Below are 17,574 nucleotides of genomic sequence, written 5' to 3'. Positions count from 1 at the left end.
AATAGATAGATGAATTTTTTTTTTGGTGGGTCGTGGGGCTTGAACTCTGGGCCTGGGCACTGTCCCTCAGCTCTTCAGCTCAAGGCGAGTGCTCTACCACTTTAGCTACAACATCACTTCCATTTTTCTAGTGGTTTATTGGAGATAAGAGTCTCATGGACTTTGCTGCCCAGGCTGGCTTTGAACCGTGATCCTCAGATCTCAGCCTCCTAGAGCTAGGATTACAGGCTTGAGCCACTGGTGCCCGACTTAGGTGAATTATTTTTGTTTTTAAAAAGGTATGAAGCTTTAGAGGAGAAAAGGAAATTGTTTCCCTTGGTTGAAATTGAATCATCTCTTTTTATTTTCCTGGGTCCTCTCTTTTTATATTGGGTTTTCTGAATTAATTCTTAAATGTGTTTCATTACTTGAAATTTATGTAAAGGAATAAATTCAATAATCTAGAAATTCTTCCATTTCTTCCAGATTCTCAAGTTTGTTAGCATAAAGGTTTGAGAAGTATATTCCCCTATAATGTTCTGATTCTTGCTTGTTTCTGTGGTGGTTTATTTTTAATGCATTAATTCCATGTCTTATTTGATATGTTTTGAAACATAAAATCAGAAGCTACTTCTACAGTTAGACGCATTAGTATAATGACATTACTTAGAATGATATGCCTAGAAAAGTGCACAAAGAATGTGAATTTTGCTCGAGGCACCGTGGCTCACACCTGTAATCCTAGCTAGTCTAGGGGCTGAGAGCTGAGGATCGCGGTTTGAAGCCAGCCCAGGCAGAAAAGTCCCAATTAACTACTCAAAAATATGGGAACCAGAGCTGTGGCTCAAAGTGGTAGAATGCTGCCTTTGAGCAAAAGAGCTTAGAGACAGTACTCAGCTCCTGAGTTCAAGCCCCCTGACTAACAACAACAACAAAAAAGAATGTTCATTTTACTTCTTAAAGTAATTGTACTAAAGTGTGGTCCAAGTTATTTAGAACTTATTTTATTAAGAAGAATTATTTCACCAAAATATAAATATATTACTAAATATGTATATGCATGTATATTTACCACAACATTAAAGACAAGATAGAAGTAACTGGAGTTTTTTAATAAAAATTAGTAGTTTCATAAATTATGTACATGATAGAATGCAGCGTTTTTTAAGGACAAACTAGAGTAATGGTCAGTGATTTACAAAGACCTCTCAGACATTATCAAAAATAGTTTTTTTATTTTTTTTTAATTGTGAAAATACAGAGGAGTTACAATTACATGGGCAAGATAATGAGTACTATTTCTTATCAAACTTTATTGCCTCCTCCTTTGTTTCCCCTTCCTATCACTTCCCATCTCCCCCCCCTTCTCCCTCTTCTCCCCCTTCTCTCCCCCACCGCCAAAGTTGTAAAGTTCGTTTTTCAACATAATGACTTGTACATCTCATTGTTGCAATGGGTCTACCTGTATCCCTATTTAAATGATTTGTTTTTTCCCTTCCCCTCCACGAATTATACCAACATCAAATACAGTGAAAACAGGGGTTATAGTTATTAATATATTTTGTAAAAAAACCCAACAGAACAAAATTGTATGTTTAAATATGTGAGTTTACTGAAAAAATTATGGAAAAGAGTATATGTACTGAATAATGCTATGATAAACATAGTTGTGCTGGTAACTTTAGTATGGCCTTGTTAGTGGTTGTTTGGGTAAATGCCCAGAAGTGGGATTGCTGGATCATAGGGGAGCTCTGTGTGGAGTCTTTTGAGGAAACTTGATAGTGCTTTCCAGAGTGGTTGGAACAAGTTTACACTCCCACCAACAATGCAGTAGGGTTCCCTTTTGGCCACATCCCCTCTAGCATCTGTTGTTACTAGATTTCTTGATTATAGCCATTCTAACTGGGGTGAGGTGGGATCTCAATGTTGTTTTGATTTGCATTTCTTTTATGGCTAGAGAGGTTGAGCTTTTCTTCATGTGTCTATTGGCCATTCTTATTTCCTCTTCAGAGAAGTTTCTCTTTAAGTCTTTAGCCCACTTACTAATTGGGCAGTTGCTTCTTTGAGGATTTGATGTTGGGGGATTTCATTGTTTGAGTTCTAAGTATATTTTAGATATGAGGCTCGTGTAGATTGTATGGCTAGTGAAGATCTTCTACCAGTTGATGGGCTTTCTATTGATCTTGCTAGCTATGTCCTTTGCAGAAGCTATGTAGTTTCATCAATACCTTTTGTCCAATCTTTCTTTGATTTGTTGTGTTTCTGGGTCTTTATTCAGAAAATTTCTGCCTGTGCCAAGGAGCCCTTTAATATTTTCAGTGTGTGTACTTTTACTTCGAGGTCTTTTGATCCATTTGGGGTTGGTTCTGGTGCAGAGTGATATTAAGGATCTAGCTTTAGTTTTCTACAGGTGTTTAACCAATTTTTCCAGCACTTTTTAGTGAAGAGGCTGTCTTTCTATGTGGTATGTATATGCAATGGAATTCTATATATGGAACCAACCTAGATGCCCCTCAGTAGTTGAATGGATCAAGAAAATGTGATATAAATATACAATGGAATTCTATGTATCCATCAAAAAAGAATGACACTGCCCCATTTGTTAGGAAATGGAAAGACTTAGAAAAACTTATATTAAGTGAAGTAAGCCAGGCCCAAAGAAACATAGGTCCCATGGTTTCCCTTATTTGCAATAACTAGTATACGTCTAGGATAATCTTATGAGACAAGCAGAAGAGGTCAAAAGCTATATACGTATGACCATATAAGATGATGCTAAGTAAAATGAACCCCAAGATATGGACACATGATGTTTTTTCCTTTGTTGCTGTTGTTTTTAATGCACTATGTGAAGTTTTTGTTTCTCTTGCATGTTCTTCCCCCATGGTACAACCCCTATTTTCACTGTATTTGATTCCGGTGCCCTGTATCTTGTATATACATTTTTCTAATTTGGGGAGGGGAAGGGAAAGAACAAAACGCTGAAACAACTATACAGGTTGACCCATTGTAACAATGAGACATACAAAACGCTATATTCAAAATGAACTTTACAATTTCTGGTGGGGGGAAGGAGGAGTAAGGGTGGTGAGGCAGTAAGGAATAGTAGGGGAAAAACCAAGGATGAGGTAACAATGCTAGATAGGAGATGTACTCATTACCTTACTCATGTAACTGTAAACCCTCTGTACAGTATCTTTGCAATAAAAATATATTTTTAAAAAAAGAGTATATATAGCAAGTCACAGATATTGACAACCCACTGCAGAGAAGAATCCTGTTCTTAGAGACAGACTATTTCACACTATATCTTTTTACATAGTTGAAGTTTTATGTAATTAATTTCACTATTTTAAAAATCCCTTAAAGAACTTGACAACTTAGTATTCTAACAAAAATATCACATGTAAGGTTTTGCTGAAATAGGAATTTGAATGTTCATGATATACACCTATATGTGATGAAGAAAATTTTGCATCATAAAGAATGTTTGTGCTTCCTCATTCACTTTGATTTACCTCTAATGTCTTTTCCCCTTTTTAATTTCAGGTCTCATTCGTTTACAAGAGCTTATCAAAGCTCCATCAAGGTATAATCTTCGACTTAAAATCCGTCAATTGCCTGCTGATACAAAAGATGCAAAGCCCTTATTGAAAGAAATGAAAAGAGGCAAAGAGTTCCATGTAATTTTCGACTGTAGCCATGAAATGGCAGCAGGCATTCTGAAACAGGTAAACTTTAAATTGCTAAAATGCTTGGTTCCTTTGTAAGCTTACACTTAAACTATGGTCTTTTTCAAAGAAACAACAAGTAATATAAGGCTAATGTTGTATAATTAAAAGTTAGAGACATCACCTGGATATAATTTTATAGCAGAAAGTCTGAGAAGTGCTTTTAGTTATTTGTCTTAAAGGAAAAAAGACGTTAAATTTTTAAGGTCATTTTCAAATGTCAGCAATACTGCTTATTATTGAGATTGTTGATGAATGAAGTAGAAATTTCTGTCTTACATTAAAATAAGGGAAGATAATTTGGGTACATGACTGAATAGTTTCTTCATCCATGTCAGCCAACCTTTAGAGGAAAGATTAAGTGCATTTATTCTGTACTTAGAATCTAATATGCTATGCCCTCATATTTTTACCATTATATTATGATTATATTATTATTTCATCATTATTATAGATAAAAATTATGTTCACTTTACAAAGAAACCCAGTCTCCTCTTGAATGACGGAGTGATTTTACAGGAGCAAAGAAAGAGTCAAAGGATATATATTCCACTTAAGAGATTTGTTTAGAGTAAAGCGTTGGTTGCCTAAAAAGATGTTACTAAATCAACAAAAATGAGACAATTTTTTAGGAGTAAAACAAAGTTGTACTCCTCATACCCAACAGCAATCTGGAAAATAGGATTAAATGGGTAGTGGAAAATCATATCCTTATGAACTAGTTAGTAGAGCCTGGGTTTAGAACTCAATTCTTTAAATTTTGCCTTTAAAGCTTTTAAAATATGCTTTGGGTTTACATTAACAGTGGCTTGGGATTAGCCAATTATTTTCCTACCTCTGATGTGTAAGATCACTTCTCTGCATTGGAAATTTATACAAGTTTAAATTTCAAAATATCATTTATTAAATGTAAGTATCAGCAGCCAAACCTATAGTAACATGGTCAGCTTATTAAATAGATATCTGTCCAATATTCCAACATAAATGTTGGTTTTACCACAGTAAAATATTTCAAAGAATTTGTAAAATAGTGTACTAATTTTATAGTTGAATAAAAGAGTGTATAAAAGAGATTGCTATTTGACCTGTTTTAGTAATAAAGTTTTGTAATAAAGTAACTACAGAACTCTAGAGTGAAGTTTTTTCATATAATTTCCAATCATTTCTGATCTCATTTAGAAACAGATTTAGAAAGGAAACCTTTGTTTTACACTGAAAACAGTATACTATTTCAGTGAATTTGCTATGCTCAGTTTTCTCTGAGTCTCTAACAAATATATAATCTGTTGTCTTTTCTCTAAAGAATTAATTCTGATACATTTTTGCTGTATGAGTGGTTAAGAATACGCATCAACTTTGATAAGAGAATTTTCTTTCTGTCTTCTATTGATTTATCCATTATTGCATATTTGGTTGTTTTTGTATAAAGTGCTCTATTTGCCAAATACAGAACTGAAGTGATAAATATATTCAACAGAAAAAAACCCTGCAATTTAAAAAAAAAAGATCAGTAAATGAAATATTAGAGCAAGGTTAAGGAGAAAAATATGAAAGTTAAAATGTAGTGAGTAGTGATAATACTGTATTAATGCTTTAATGCCCTGTAACACTAGTAGACATATATATATACATATACGTGAACATGTATATATGTAATATATACATTATAACATATGTATTCTATGTGTTTTATTTATGTATATAATACGTAATACATATATAAATGCATATATGTTGACTAGCATTATGTATACAGATATAATATATATGAATATATAATATATGTATTAATATTTTATATTTCTATATGGATACAATGTGTGTATATGTGTGTGGCTGATTTTTTTCTTTTATAAAAATGTATCTGGTCTTAGAATTTGTGTTACATTTGAGTGTCAGTTGTTAGAGAAAGCCAGTTTAAAAAGAAAGCAAATAGTTTCCTTCTAATAAACACAGCTGTAAATTTAGTAAGGAGCTATGCTAGAACTGGATGAGTGTGGAGGAGTGGAGCAGCAGAAACAGATGAGCTTTCAGCTGGTGTGGCTTCATTTACCAGTGAATACTAGGAGAATCCAGAAAAAGGAACGGCTTTAGTCAAGTTAACCCTGTTGGTTTGTTTGCTTAATTTATTTAGGATATTTATTTAAACTTATCAAGCTTTTACTAAACATTGGACAGTTAAATTTGAAGAATGTGTTGTTTTCCTGAAAGCTTTAAAAGTGAGTGGAGGTTGGGAATGTTTATAATCCTCTGAGACAAAAAGTACGCTACTTGTTGGGCATGCCTTAGTAGCAGAGGATTCCACCTCTATCCAGATTTGTCATGGAGAATCCCCTAGGGCAGAGCCAAGATATTCAGAAGGAAAACCTCACACGGATATTCTGTCACACAGGGAGAACAGTTATCAAGAGCTTCAAGGTTTAGATCAAAGAGTGTAAATAAACTCCTCTGGAAGTAAAATAAAATCAAATGTAAGATTTCGGTATAGAGTCCGACTGTTCCCTATTGCTAACCTTGAGCCCCTCTTCAATGATCTCAACTCCCTTCTACCTTGCCACCAAGCGTCCTTTATGCACTGGCCTAGAGTGCTAAGGTTTCTAAATTATAAAGGAATATATATATATATATATTCATATATATATATTCATATATATTTCTTTTCTTTTCCTTTTATTTTTTGTGAGTTATGGTGATTGTACCAAATGCCTGGGTAGTATCTCAGAGCTCTTCTGCTCAAGGCTAATTGGAGCCACAGAATCTATGTTTATCTACTGTCTCATTTTTTGAGCAATTTATTCATCCAACTTATGCACTAGTTTTCTCACGTATAAAATGAATATAATAGAACTTAAATCATAAGGTTATTATGAGGCTTAAAACACTGTAGGCTGACTTGCACCTAACATTGTACTCAGCATATATTGTTATCACATGTGATATTTATAGCTATATATGTGTGTGTGTGTGTTTATAGCTATATGTCTATATGGGTATAACTCTACAGAGCTATCTATTGCTTTACCTACTGAGCTCAATTCTTCCATACTGAGCTCAGTATTATTGAAAAGACTCATATAATTATATGTTCATATATATATTACATACATATTTATACATATCTATATACATACAGTTTTTCTACATATATACATTTTCTCATATATACATGCATATATATGAGAAATTAAAGCATGGAAGAAAAATTAAGAATGTAATTTTTCATTAGTAAGAGAACTTTAACATTTTACTTAGGATAACTGTCAACATATTAAAAGTTTATGTATTCATTATTATTCAAGAATTATTATTTGGTGATTTTTGCTTAAATTACCCTCCTTTGCCCTAATGATGCTGGTTTTTATTAAGCAGTATTTTTTCTTTCATGTATTTGGTATGCCCCAAAGTTTTACACAAGTTTCTATCCTTTCATGGTCAAATGGCTCACATTATATAATTGCAAATTTTACTCTGTTTAACTGATTAATGCTGACCAATGATCCGACTGCTTTTCTGTTTATTTACCATGCAGACTATAGCTAATGCAGCCTTAGGAAATGGGTTAGTAGTAGTTAGTAGTCTGTTAGTAGACTGTGAAGTCTATTAGATACACTTGAAAATACTTATTGGTTGCTAAGAGCTTTTTTTATTTTTATTTTTTTAAGCTTTTTTTTGGGGGGGGGTCTGGTTGTGGGGCCTGAACTCTGGGCTTTGGCACTGTCCCTCAGCTCTTCAGCTCAAGACTAGCACTCTACCACTTGAGCCACAGCGCCACCTCCGGCTTTTTTCTTTTTGCTTATGTGGTGCTGAGGAATCGAACCCAGGACCTCGCGCATGCAAGACAAGTGATCTACCATTGAGCTACCTTCCCAGCCCAAGAGCTTTTCATTAAGTTAAAGAAATGACAATTTTCAGTGATTGCTATTTGATCAGGAGTTATTTCAAGTACATTCTCAATTTTCACTAAGGAATATGAGAAGGAAACTTATGACTTGAATTTTGAATATCAATAAAATTATTTTAAAATTGATAATCTAAATTTACTAAGGAGTATAAAAATGTAATAAATTATATATTTGTAACGTGTATTTACTTTAACAAATATTTCTTTAGTTTTCTGTACTTTCTTCATAGTTGTGATATGTATTTCTCTCATTAACATTATGTTAAACTGTCTTAATAAAAATAATGTTCCTCACTATAGTTATTTGTAGTGAAGACATTAAAAATATAAGGAACAAAGATAGGCTAATTTCAGAATCTTTTTGTTCTAACATGTTGCTTCTGTAAAGTGTAAAGCTATCAACTACAAATGTTAAAAAAAATAGCTTTTTTATCAAGAAAATTAGGTCAGAAATTCTTCCATTAACAGGTAATTTTTTTTAACTGTTGAGAAAAGATTTATCTTGGCAAACTTTTGAACTACCATTAATAACATGGCTAAAGTCTTCATTACATCTCACCTCTCTTTTGACGGATATAATGTATGGCATACTATGTGTATTTTCAATAGTAACATTTTTTAATTTTTTTATATCTTAGGCACTAGCTATGGGAATGATGACAGAATATTATCATTATATCTTTACCACTCTGGTAAGTAATTTCTTAAAATAAAGACAACACTCTAAGTTTGATTGCTATAACTGTAAAACAAATTGAATGAAAAAGTAATATGAAAAATGACAGAGTATACTTTACTGCTACTATCATGGCAACAATCACTACTACTATAATTGGCATTACTGAGTCTTGAACTCAGGGCCTAGTCCTTGTTAGGTTACTTCTTTCCCGCTTAAGCAAAGCTCCAGCTGTTTTTGCTTTACAGTTTATTTTTGATAGGATCCTTGCACATCTTCAGACTGCATTCTTTCTATATTGTGCCTGAGTTTAACATTGAGCAAAACCTCACGCAGATCATATTTCACTATTTTGGAAATGAACTATACAACTTGAGGAGGGAGAGGAGATGGGAAGGGAAAATCTGGGAGAGAATGAGGGAGTGGGTGACACTGTTCAAAAAGAAATATACTCATTATTTGACTTATGTAACTAACTCCTTTGTATCACCTTTACAATAAAATAATAAAAAATTGAAAAAGTGGGAATTATAAGACAACTACTACTCATGGTAGGAAGTTGATGATTTTGAAACAATATCATCTAAGACATCAATTCAAACTATTTTCTGATTTGTTTTTATATTGCTTCAGAGGACTTTTAGAACATAATGGATTTTATAATTAGTTTGCTGAAAAAAATCAATGCCTTAGACAAGCACAGATTCTTATACCATTATATCAACTTTATTCATTTTATGAAAATCAGATTTTTCTAAAGTTGCCCTTTCAGAAGATTAAATTTTCTATATTCAGTTAGGTTTTCTAAAAGTCACTATGCTTTAATTTGCAATTAGAAAATTGAATTTTACATTTATATTTTGTCTTTACATACTCATCTCATAGTTTCATTTTATTCATGAACATATGACTTTGTTTTTTTCAAATCAATCCTAACTCTTAGTTTTATTTCTTTTTTCTTTTATATTCTTTTTTATTTGACATAAGGTATTTATTACAGGCTAGCTCTAAACTCACAATCATCTTGCTTCTTCCTTCATAGTGCTGAGATTATAGGTACATACTACCATATATGGCATAAGTTTTATTTCTCTAGCCACAAATCATGTCTTCCCTTTCCTGTGGAAAGGATTTCTTTCTTGCTCACTAATCCTTTACTAATGATTTTGAAATTATGATGATATTTTCAAGTTTGGACATCCATCTGATTTTTCTTTTCCTCTTCATTTATTTTATTTTAGAGTTTGGTAGCATATGTTTAAACTTATAGAAATGACCATTGCTCAAATGAAGTCCAAATAGTCATATGTGATCATTCTAATTATGGCACATAATAGAATAATTCTAAATGTATGTCAGTAAGATAATTGGAAGTAGTGGCATATTATAGAATAATTCTAAATGTGTGTCAGTAAGATAATTGGAAATAGTGTTTGCTGATGGCTTATGCCTATAATCACAGTTAGTTGGGAGGCTGAAATCAGAAGGATCAGAATTCAAGGCCAGTCCAAGTAGAAAAGTTTACAAAACCATTTCATCTAATAGCTGGATATAAAGGCACCTGTCATTCTAGCCACTTGGGAGGCTGAGATCAAGAGGATTGTGGCTATAGTCAGTTCAAATACAAAAGTCATCAGGGCTGCATCTCAACAGAAAGATGTAGGCATGATCTTATGAATGTGTTATCCTAGATCTGGTTAGGTGGATAGCAAGACCTTAACTCAAAAACAGCTATTGCAGAAAGAATGGTGATATGGTTCATTGGTAAAACATCTGCCTAGCTAGCCCAGGAATGTAAAAAAATAAAAGGATAATTTTTAAATACGTAAATTTTAATCATTGTTCTCCAGCTTGACTCAACTTATTTCCATAAAAACTTTCATTATCACTGTTACACCATTCACAAAATTCTACTGTGGATTTTCTTCCACTTGCTGCTAGCATCTGTCTTCCTCTTCCCCCACTGACCAGCCTAATCGTTGTTTTCTTCTAACACAAAAGTTTTTCAGTTGTCTTTCTTGCTTCTGAAATACTTGGAGATGCCAGAACAACTTACTAAAATGTGGTTATCTCCATAGCTTCCTGGGAGGACAATCCTCCAACAGACATTCTTCATGTCCTAGGTTGTACTTCATTTTTAGAAAGCGAGACTGGCTCTGTTTTACGAGGTGATTTTTTTTTAAGCTTATATGAAATTTAGTGTTAGGCAGGTGAGGGAGAGGGCTTTCCCTCATCAGTAAGTTATATTAAGTGCCATTTGAAGTTTATTAGGATCATAAGATTTCAGAAAAACTAAAATTATCCTTTAAGAAAATAATGAAACAACTCATTTAGGACACATGTAACGCATTAGCCTTTAAATAAGGCCTTTAGTACTTGGATCCTAATCTGTCCTATTTTAGTTTTCTCTGATTCTCTGTTATGAATTCTCATTTACTATCAAATGGATCTAGATTATTCTTATGCTTAGCAACTATGTTTTCACATTTTTGTGTCTTTACTTAGCATTTGTCTTCTGGAGTTTACACTTAGGGCTTGTCACTTGCTAGGCATGCACTCTACTATTTGAGGTAGCCATTTTTGCTTTGGTTATTAGTTTAAATTTATTGTTATTATTAAGGTGTTGTATGGAAGTGTTACTCTTATAAATCAGGTAAGAGTACATTTGATTTTGGACTATGCCACCTTTCTTTTCCTTTGCTATGGTTATTTTTAAAGATAGAGTCTTGCTGTTTGCCCAGACTGGCCTGGAGTTAGATCTACTTATTTACACTTTCTGTTATAACCAGGATGACAGGTGTGTTCCACCATACCTAATACTTTCTGTTGAGATGGATTTTTCCAAACATTTTTTCTCAGGTTGGCCTAGAATTATGGTCTTCCAGTTTCAGCCTCCCCATTAGATAGGAACTGCAAGATCCTGGCCTCTATTCATATTTTACCAGTTTTCAGTAATTTACCTATGGTGAAGTTCATGCCTGTGTCATCTATAGTAAAAGACTGATTAGCAAGAAAAACATATAGCAATTTACCACTTGTAAATTGTAGGTAGATGACCTGGAAGCCTTGCAGAAAGAGACAGGGAAATTAATTTATCTATGCATTTCCTTGATGAAGAATTGACAGTAGTACAGAAATACATAAAGGAGAATATAAAAAGCTGGGAGAATTTAGCAATTCTTTTGCTTAGATTCTTTTTTGGTTTTAAGTATTATGCTGGATACATATAAAATAAGGGACTTATGACCTGCTTTTAAGGGTAGGAAATTTTTTTTTTTTGGTGAAAGAAAATCTTCATTCTACATTTTCCCAGTTTTCTTCAGTTTAACACATTCAGATGGGAGGCACTAGTTGCTCACACCTGTAATCCTAGCCACTCCCAAGGCTGGACCCTGAGCCTTGCAGGCCAAAGCCAGTTCAGGCTGCAAAGTCTGTGAGAATCCTATCTTTTGTTCAAAAATAATTATTTAAATTTTATTTTATTGTAAAGATGCTGTAGAGAGGGGTTGCGATTCCAAGAGTAAGGCAATGAGTATATTTCTTGTCAATCATTGTTACCCCTTCCCTTGCTGTTCTCCCACTATCTTGGGGGAGAACACACACCTCTTGGGGGTATCCTTGTTACAATGGGTCATCCTGTGTCCTTGTTTCAGCGCTTCGTTATTCCCCTTCCTCTCCTCAAATTAGACAAATGTATATACAAGATGCAGGGCACCAAAATCAAATACAGTGACAACAGCAGATGTGCCACAGAGGAGAGAACATACAAAGGAAACTAAAAAATCACACAGTGCATTAAAAACAACAACAACACAGAAAAACCACTTCTGTCCATAACTTGCAGTTCATATCACTATCTTCAATTAACCACCCAAAATCCAGAAGTGAAGCGCTAGCCTCGAGGATAAAAACAAACAGCATCCATCCCTGAGTTCAGGTTCCAGGATTGTTCTCCTTAAAAAAAAAATATTCAGTCACTCAAATCACCAACAAAAAAGTTTTGAGCCACATCTCAAATGAAATTCTGTTTTCCTTAAACATAAAATTCACTTGTCAGTTCTTTGTTTTGCTTATAACTTCTATTTTGCTTGTCATTTTCACTATTTTAACCCATAACAAATAATGTCATGCATTATTTATTTATGCCTAGAAAATACCTTATCTCCTGGATGTTATCATGAATATTAAATTTAAAAAAGCCTAAAGGTGCTCAATAGCACTGAGTCTGACTCAGACCAATGTCATTGCTCTCCATGGAGTTTTATTCTGGCTGTCTAGAGTCTAGACAAACTGTGCACAGGGCACTGACCTTTGTCTTGCTCTGGTTCTCAATATTGTCTGTGAGCTATGAGGGTGAGCTAATGTCATGTAGAAAGGATAGAAGTCCCATAGGCTGTAGGTCCTCATAATGACATCCAGCTCTCTCCATGGCTTTGACCTCTCATTTCCTGGGAAAATAAAGGGCAGAATATTCATTGCAAAGGACTGAAGAAGGGAAGAGAAATAAAGTAATCACTAGGATGGAGTTGCTAAGTTGCAAAGGAGGTCTGGGATCCGCAACCAACAGGGCTAGCTTTCTTTTTTAACTTTTTCCTCTTATCTTTCTTATAATTATTAGTTAAAAGCCATATTTCATGATCTGTGTTTTAAATGTAAAGAAATAAAAACCTCAGACCAAACGAAATGAAAAACATTTGACAATATAGGCTTAAGTAAGCAAGTCATAGGAAAAAAAATCTGTTAGTTTGTAGTAAAGTGGTGCTGTGAAAAATAGAAAAGCAATCTATCCTTACCATGGAAAAGGAAGCTTACACAAATCTTAAATGTAAGTAACAGAAAGAACTTATTACAACACTTATATTTACATGTGGTATCTTCATACATGTCTATCTATGGGACATACATATCTGCATTATAGAAGAATGAAAACATTTGAACCTTGTGTTTGTGTGATGTTTAACATTGCTCAAGATACAATGATAATTATTAGTATCAGGGAAGTAAGAACAAGTGACTGTTTCAAAATTTGTATATGAATCAAGTCTCTCTGTAATAACATAAAGAAATTATTTTTCAGGACCTATTCGCTCTTGATGTAGAACCCTACAGATACAGTGGTGTTAATATGACAGGGTTCAGAATATTAAATATAGAAAATATTCAAGTCTCCTCCATCATCGAAAAGTGGTCAATGGAACGTTTGCAGGCACCTCCGAAACCCGATTCAGGTTTGCTGGATGGATTTATGACGGTATGAATAACCATTTAAAGATCAGTTTGTGTGTTTCTAAGAAGTACTACATAACTTATTAAATTCTCTGGGTTCAAATTTTATTTACTTGTTTAACAATAGAGTTATAATATTAAAGATACTATTGCAAATAAATTTATGAACACTTTTCCAAACCAATATTACCTACCTGTTTTATATTTTTATCCATGGAATTCCAAAAATATTACAACCATCATTAGGCTATAACCATATGAGAATATTGTTTAAAATTATCTAGAGCCATATACAGACCCCTGAGGTACTAAAAATGTCATTAGTTTGGTCATACTTCCCAGCATGTTTTCTCTTTGTCAGGATGGCTTTGGATTTTGGGTGTTATATGAATGACTTAATACCACACAAAATTTCCCCTGAATTCAATCATTCTTTAAGGTTCAATATTAACCAATATTCACATTTTTCATGATCAATTCTTACTATAAGCCTAGAAAATGTACTAATGTTTAAAATATGGAAGAATCCAATGTATTTTATATCTATACTGCCAATGAAAATTTCATAAAAGGCACATGATCACTTTTAAATTTCTGATAGATATGTTAAAAATATTGTTAAGCCGGGCGCTTGTGGCTCATGCCTGTAATCCTAGCTACTCAGGAGGCTGAGATCTGAGGATCGTGGTTCAAAGCCAGCCCAGGCAGGAGAGACCATGAGACTCCTATCTCCAATAAACCACCAGAAAACCAGAAGTGGCACTGTAGCTCAAGTGGCAGAGCGCTCGCTTTGAGCTGAAGAGCTAAGGGACAGCGCCCAGGCCCAGAGTTCAAGCCCCATGACCGACAAAAAAAAAATATTGTTAATTTGTTTTATCAAAGTAATGTAATGAAAACCCTGTTCTCCAACCAACTAATCAATATCAAGACTATACCTGGTATTTTGCATTTTTTTTCCCATTAAGCTGCTGTGTATTTGGTGCCAGACACATTGATTCAGATGAGCCATTTCATAGTCAAATTTTCCCAGTAGCCTATAGGGCTAATAGCTATCTTGAAAAGACATGTCGGTTTTTAGTTTACCCTTTAAAAAGTGTGTTCTCACCCGACATTGGTATCTCATGCATATAATCCTAGCTACTCAGGAGGCTGAGATCCAATGATGGTGTTTCAAAGCCAGCCCAGGCAGGAAAATCCATGAAACTCATCTCCAACAAACCACTCAAAAACCAAGAAGTGGCCCTGTAGCTCAAGTAGTAGAGTGCTTGCCTTGAGCTGAAGAGCTGAGGGACAGCATTCAGGCCCAGAGTTCAAGCCCCATGACCGACCACCTCCCCCAAAAAAGTGATTCTAATTATTTATGTGGCATTACAATCCTATACATAAATTTCTTACATTATAAAATGTTATTTTATAATTATATTTTCATGTAAGTCTTAAGTTTCGTGTGGATGTCTGATCATTTATATTAATAAACCACAATTAAATAATTTTAGGAAAAGTTAAGTGACATTATGGCAGTCATAATACTTTTATACTCTAAGATTTCTACTGATGTGTCCATAGAGTAGTGTTAGTTTCTACACATAAGAATACTAAAAAAAATCCAAATTTACTTGGAAATACTTGCCTCTTTTCAGCCTTTGTATGGATCTAAAAGTCATCCCCTAAAATAACTTTGTAGAACCTTACATAGACTATTGAGGATAGATAAGTACTAGGCAAGGTATATTAATTTCTTGTCTAGAGAGGCAGAGCAGTTTGGATAGAGTTAACTTTAGAGATGGTATTGTCATTAGGGTATCAGAACGTGTATCTGTTTATGTTCTCTTTATTCCTTTTTTCTGCTTTTTTGAACTTGTAAGTGATGTTATAAAGTAAATAAATGACAGAGCAAATGTAAACTACTGAGAAAATTAGCCAATTATTCTAGGCATTGTATGTGGAACATCGATTTGTAGAATTTTGAATATGACACTTTTTTGTTCTGGAGTACTTTTCAAGTGACATCTTAAATAGGAAAAAACTGGAAAATTCAAACATAAATAGTTATAGCTTCATGTCCATTGATTTTTGAGTTATTGCAAACTGTAAAGATTTTACTAGGAAACTTACATAAGAACAGTTTTTAAATGTGCTGTAGGGAAGTGAACTTGTATGACCATTCCTTGAATAATAATGCTTATTAAAACCGTATATTATTATTTATTATGTTTATAAATGAAATATCAAGATATTTTGGAAATATGTATGAGCATTCCCTTTAATATAACAGCTTTTTCCAAGATGGATAAAGATAATGATTTTATAATTTTTCTTTCATAAAATTTAAAATATATTTTACAAATCTTTTGATTAAATAACATAAATAATATAGAGTATACATAAAATATTTATATAGCATTGATTCAAAATATCCTGTGATTTTTATAAAAATAAAAATAACAGCAATATGAGCTCTGAACTAATATTGATGTATTAGTGCCTTGCATGAGTGTTCATTTTCTTTGTTATTTCATATTAGAGTGTAAGCATTTTCCTACATCACTATACGTTTAGAAAGAGAATTGAATTGGCTATTTTCACTATAAATGGACTTGGGAAATTAAGGGGATTTTAGTTATAAAAGAAGAAGAATTATAGCCTGGCAATATGGCATTGGCAGTATTCCCTTCAGACAATTGATGAGACCTCAGTGTTTATGAATTTCTTAATCCCCCCACTATGGTCCCATAAAGAAATGGAATTATCAGCAAAGTCCTTACTGCATGAGGCCAGACCTGTCATTATCAGTATCATAGTCATTTGCCACTATGTAAGATCATAGTACTTGGAGCTCCCACATCCTCTCTTCATGTTTGAGCTATAAAAAGAAACAATGAATTGCACTCATAAAAGTTTTTTCTGGTTGAGTTGGCATCTTAATTGCTCTCTAGCATAAATGTTTATCAGCTACATGACTAGTGACTAGAAGAACACTTTTCCAGTTGTAGTTCCTTGTTTTATGGCCTTTGGTCTTTCTATCAAAAGTGTTAATGTTCCTTGTCTCTGTACAGATTTTATCTTCACTTGTTATAAATCTAACTGAGGAACCAACTTTTATCTTCACTAGTATAAAACAAGGAAGGAAACAACTCTTACCATATATCTAAGCTTCTTTTTTCATATAAAATTATTTTTTTTCCTCATATCACCTTGTCCCAATTTCTCTCATGCCTCACACTGCCATCCAGATGATGGTCTAAATTTCCCAGACATGAGCCCCATATTTACTGTTAATTCTCTAGTAGTTGTTCACACCTTTTCTGGCTTCTAGGTGTGTGGAAGTTCCTTGTGCAAGCATTGTCACTGTCTGCTCCTGCATAATTAAATGTTATTTCCTCCAGTCCCTTGCCCGAATGCTCTCTGTCTTCTTTGAGCAGTTATTATGAGTTGACAATGAGTTCAGAAATGTATGATAGTTGTACTTATTATTAATCTAATGAGTTTCTTGCATTCTTTTTTTGGGGGTGGGGGTCTGGTTGTGGGGTCTGAACTCTGGGCCTGGGCGCTGTCCCTCAGCTCTTCAGCTCAAGGCAAGCACTCTACCACTTGAGCCACAGCACCACTTCTGGCTTTTTTCTTTTTGCTTATATGGTGCTGAGGAATCGAACCCAGGGACTCAGGAATGCAAGGCAAGCGCTCTACCACTGAGCCACCTTCCCAGCCCAAAGTTTCTTGCATTCTTAAGAGAATGGAATAAGGTACATATACCTCAAAGTAAAATTTAAATGGAATACCTACAGCTCAGAAATCCTTTCCAGTGAGTCCAATAGGCCTGCCTATATTAATACTAACGTGTGTATAAGCCTGCTAGTGGCTTAATGATTATCATGACTATCTCTTCTGGTGCTACTATGTAAATATGATGCCATATGTTCATCTATAATCTAGGTATATGTCACAAATCAGTAACTCTGGCACTTGGATTGCTATAGAAAAATTAGTGTTTTAAATTGTGTAAACTACTCACTATCTCCAGTTCCTCAGTTTCTTCCTTCTAAACAAGTGCCACTCTCTGT

General features: G+C 33.8%; 1 protein-coding gene across 4 annotated transcripts in view; it reads left to right on the top strand.

Moving 5' to 3' along the window:
- Grik2 (glutamate receptor, ionotropic, kainate 2) overlaps positions 1 to 17,574 on the top strand; it is a 563,545-nt gene that overhangs the window by 237,660 nt on the left and 308,311 nt on the right. For all 4 annotated transcript variants that reach the window (XM_013022384.1, XM_013022386.1, XM_013022387.1 and 1 more), the window contains exons 4-6: positions 3,529 to 3,710; positions 8,250 to 8,303; positions 13,365 to 13,538. In XM_013022384.1, the coding sequence (XP_012877838.1) occupies positions 3,529 to 3,710; positions 8,250 to 8,303; positions 13,365 to 13,538 (410 nt within the window). The remainder of the gene's footprint in view (positions 1 to 3,528; positions 3,711 to 8,249; positions 8,304 to 13,364; positions 13,539 to 17,574) is intronic.

Source organism: Dipodomys ordii, unplaced genomic scaffold, assembly GCF_000151885.1.
Source record: "Dipodomys ordii isolate 6190 unplaced genomic scaffold, Dord_2.0 Scaffold62, whole genome shotgun sequence".
Classification (NCBI taxonomy): domain Eukaryota; kingdom Metazoa; phylum Chordata; class Mammalia; order Rodentia; family Heteromyidae; genus Dipodomys; species Dipodomys ordii.
The sequence above is the reverse complement of the archived record's forward strand: the minus strand, read 5'-3'. Positions and strand labels throughout refer to the sequence as shown.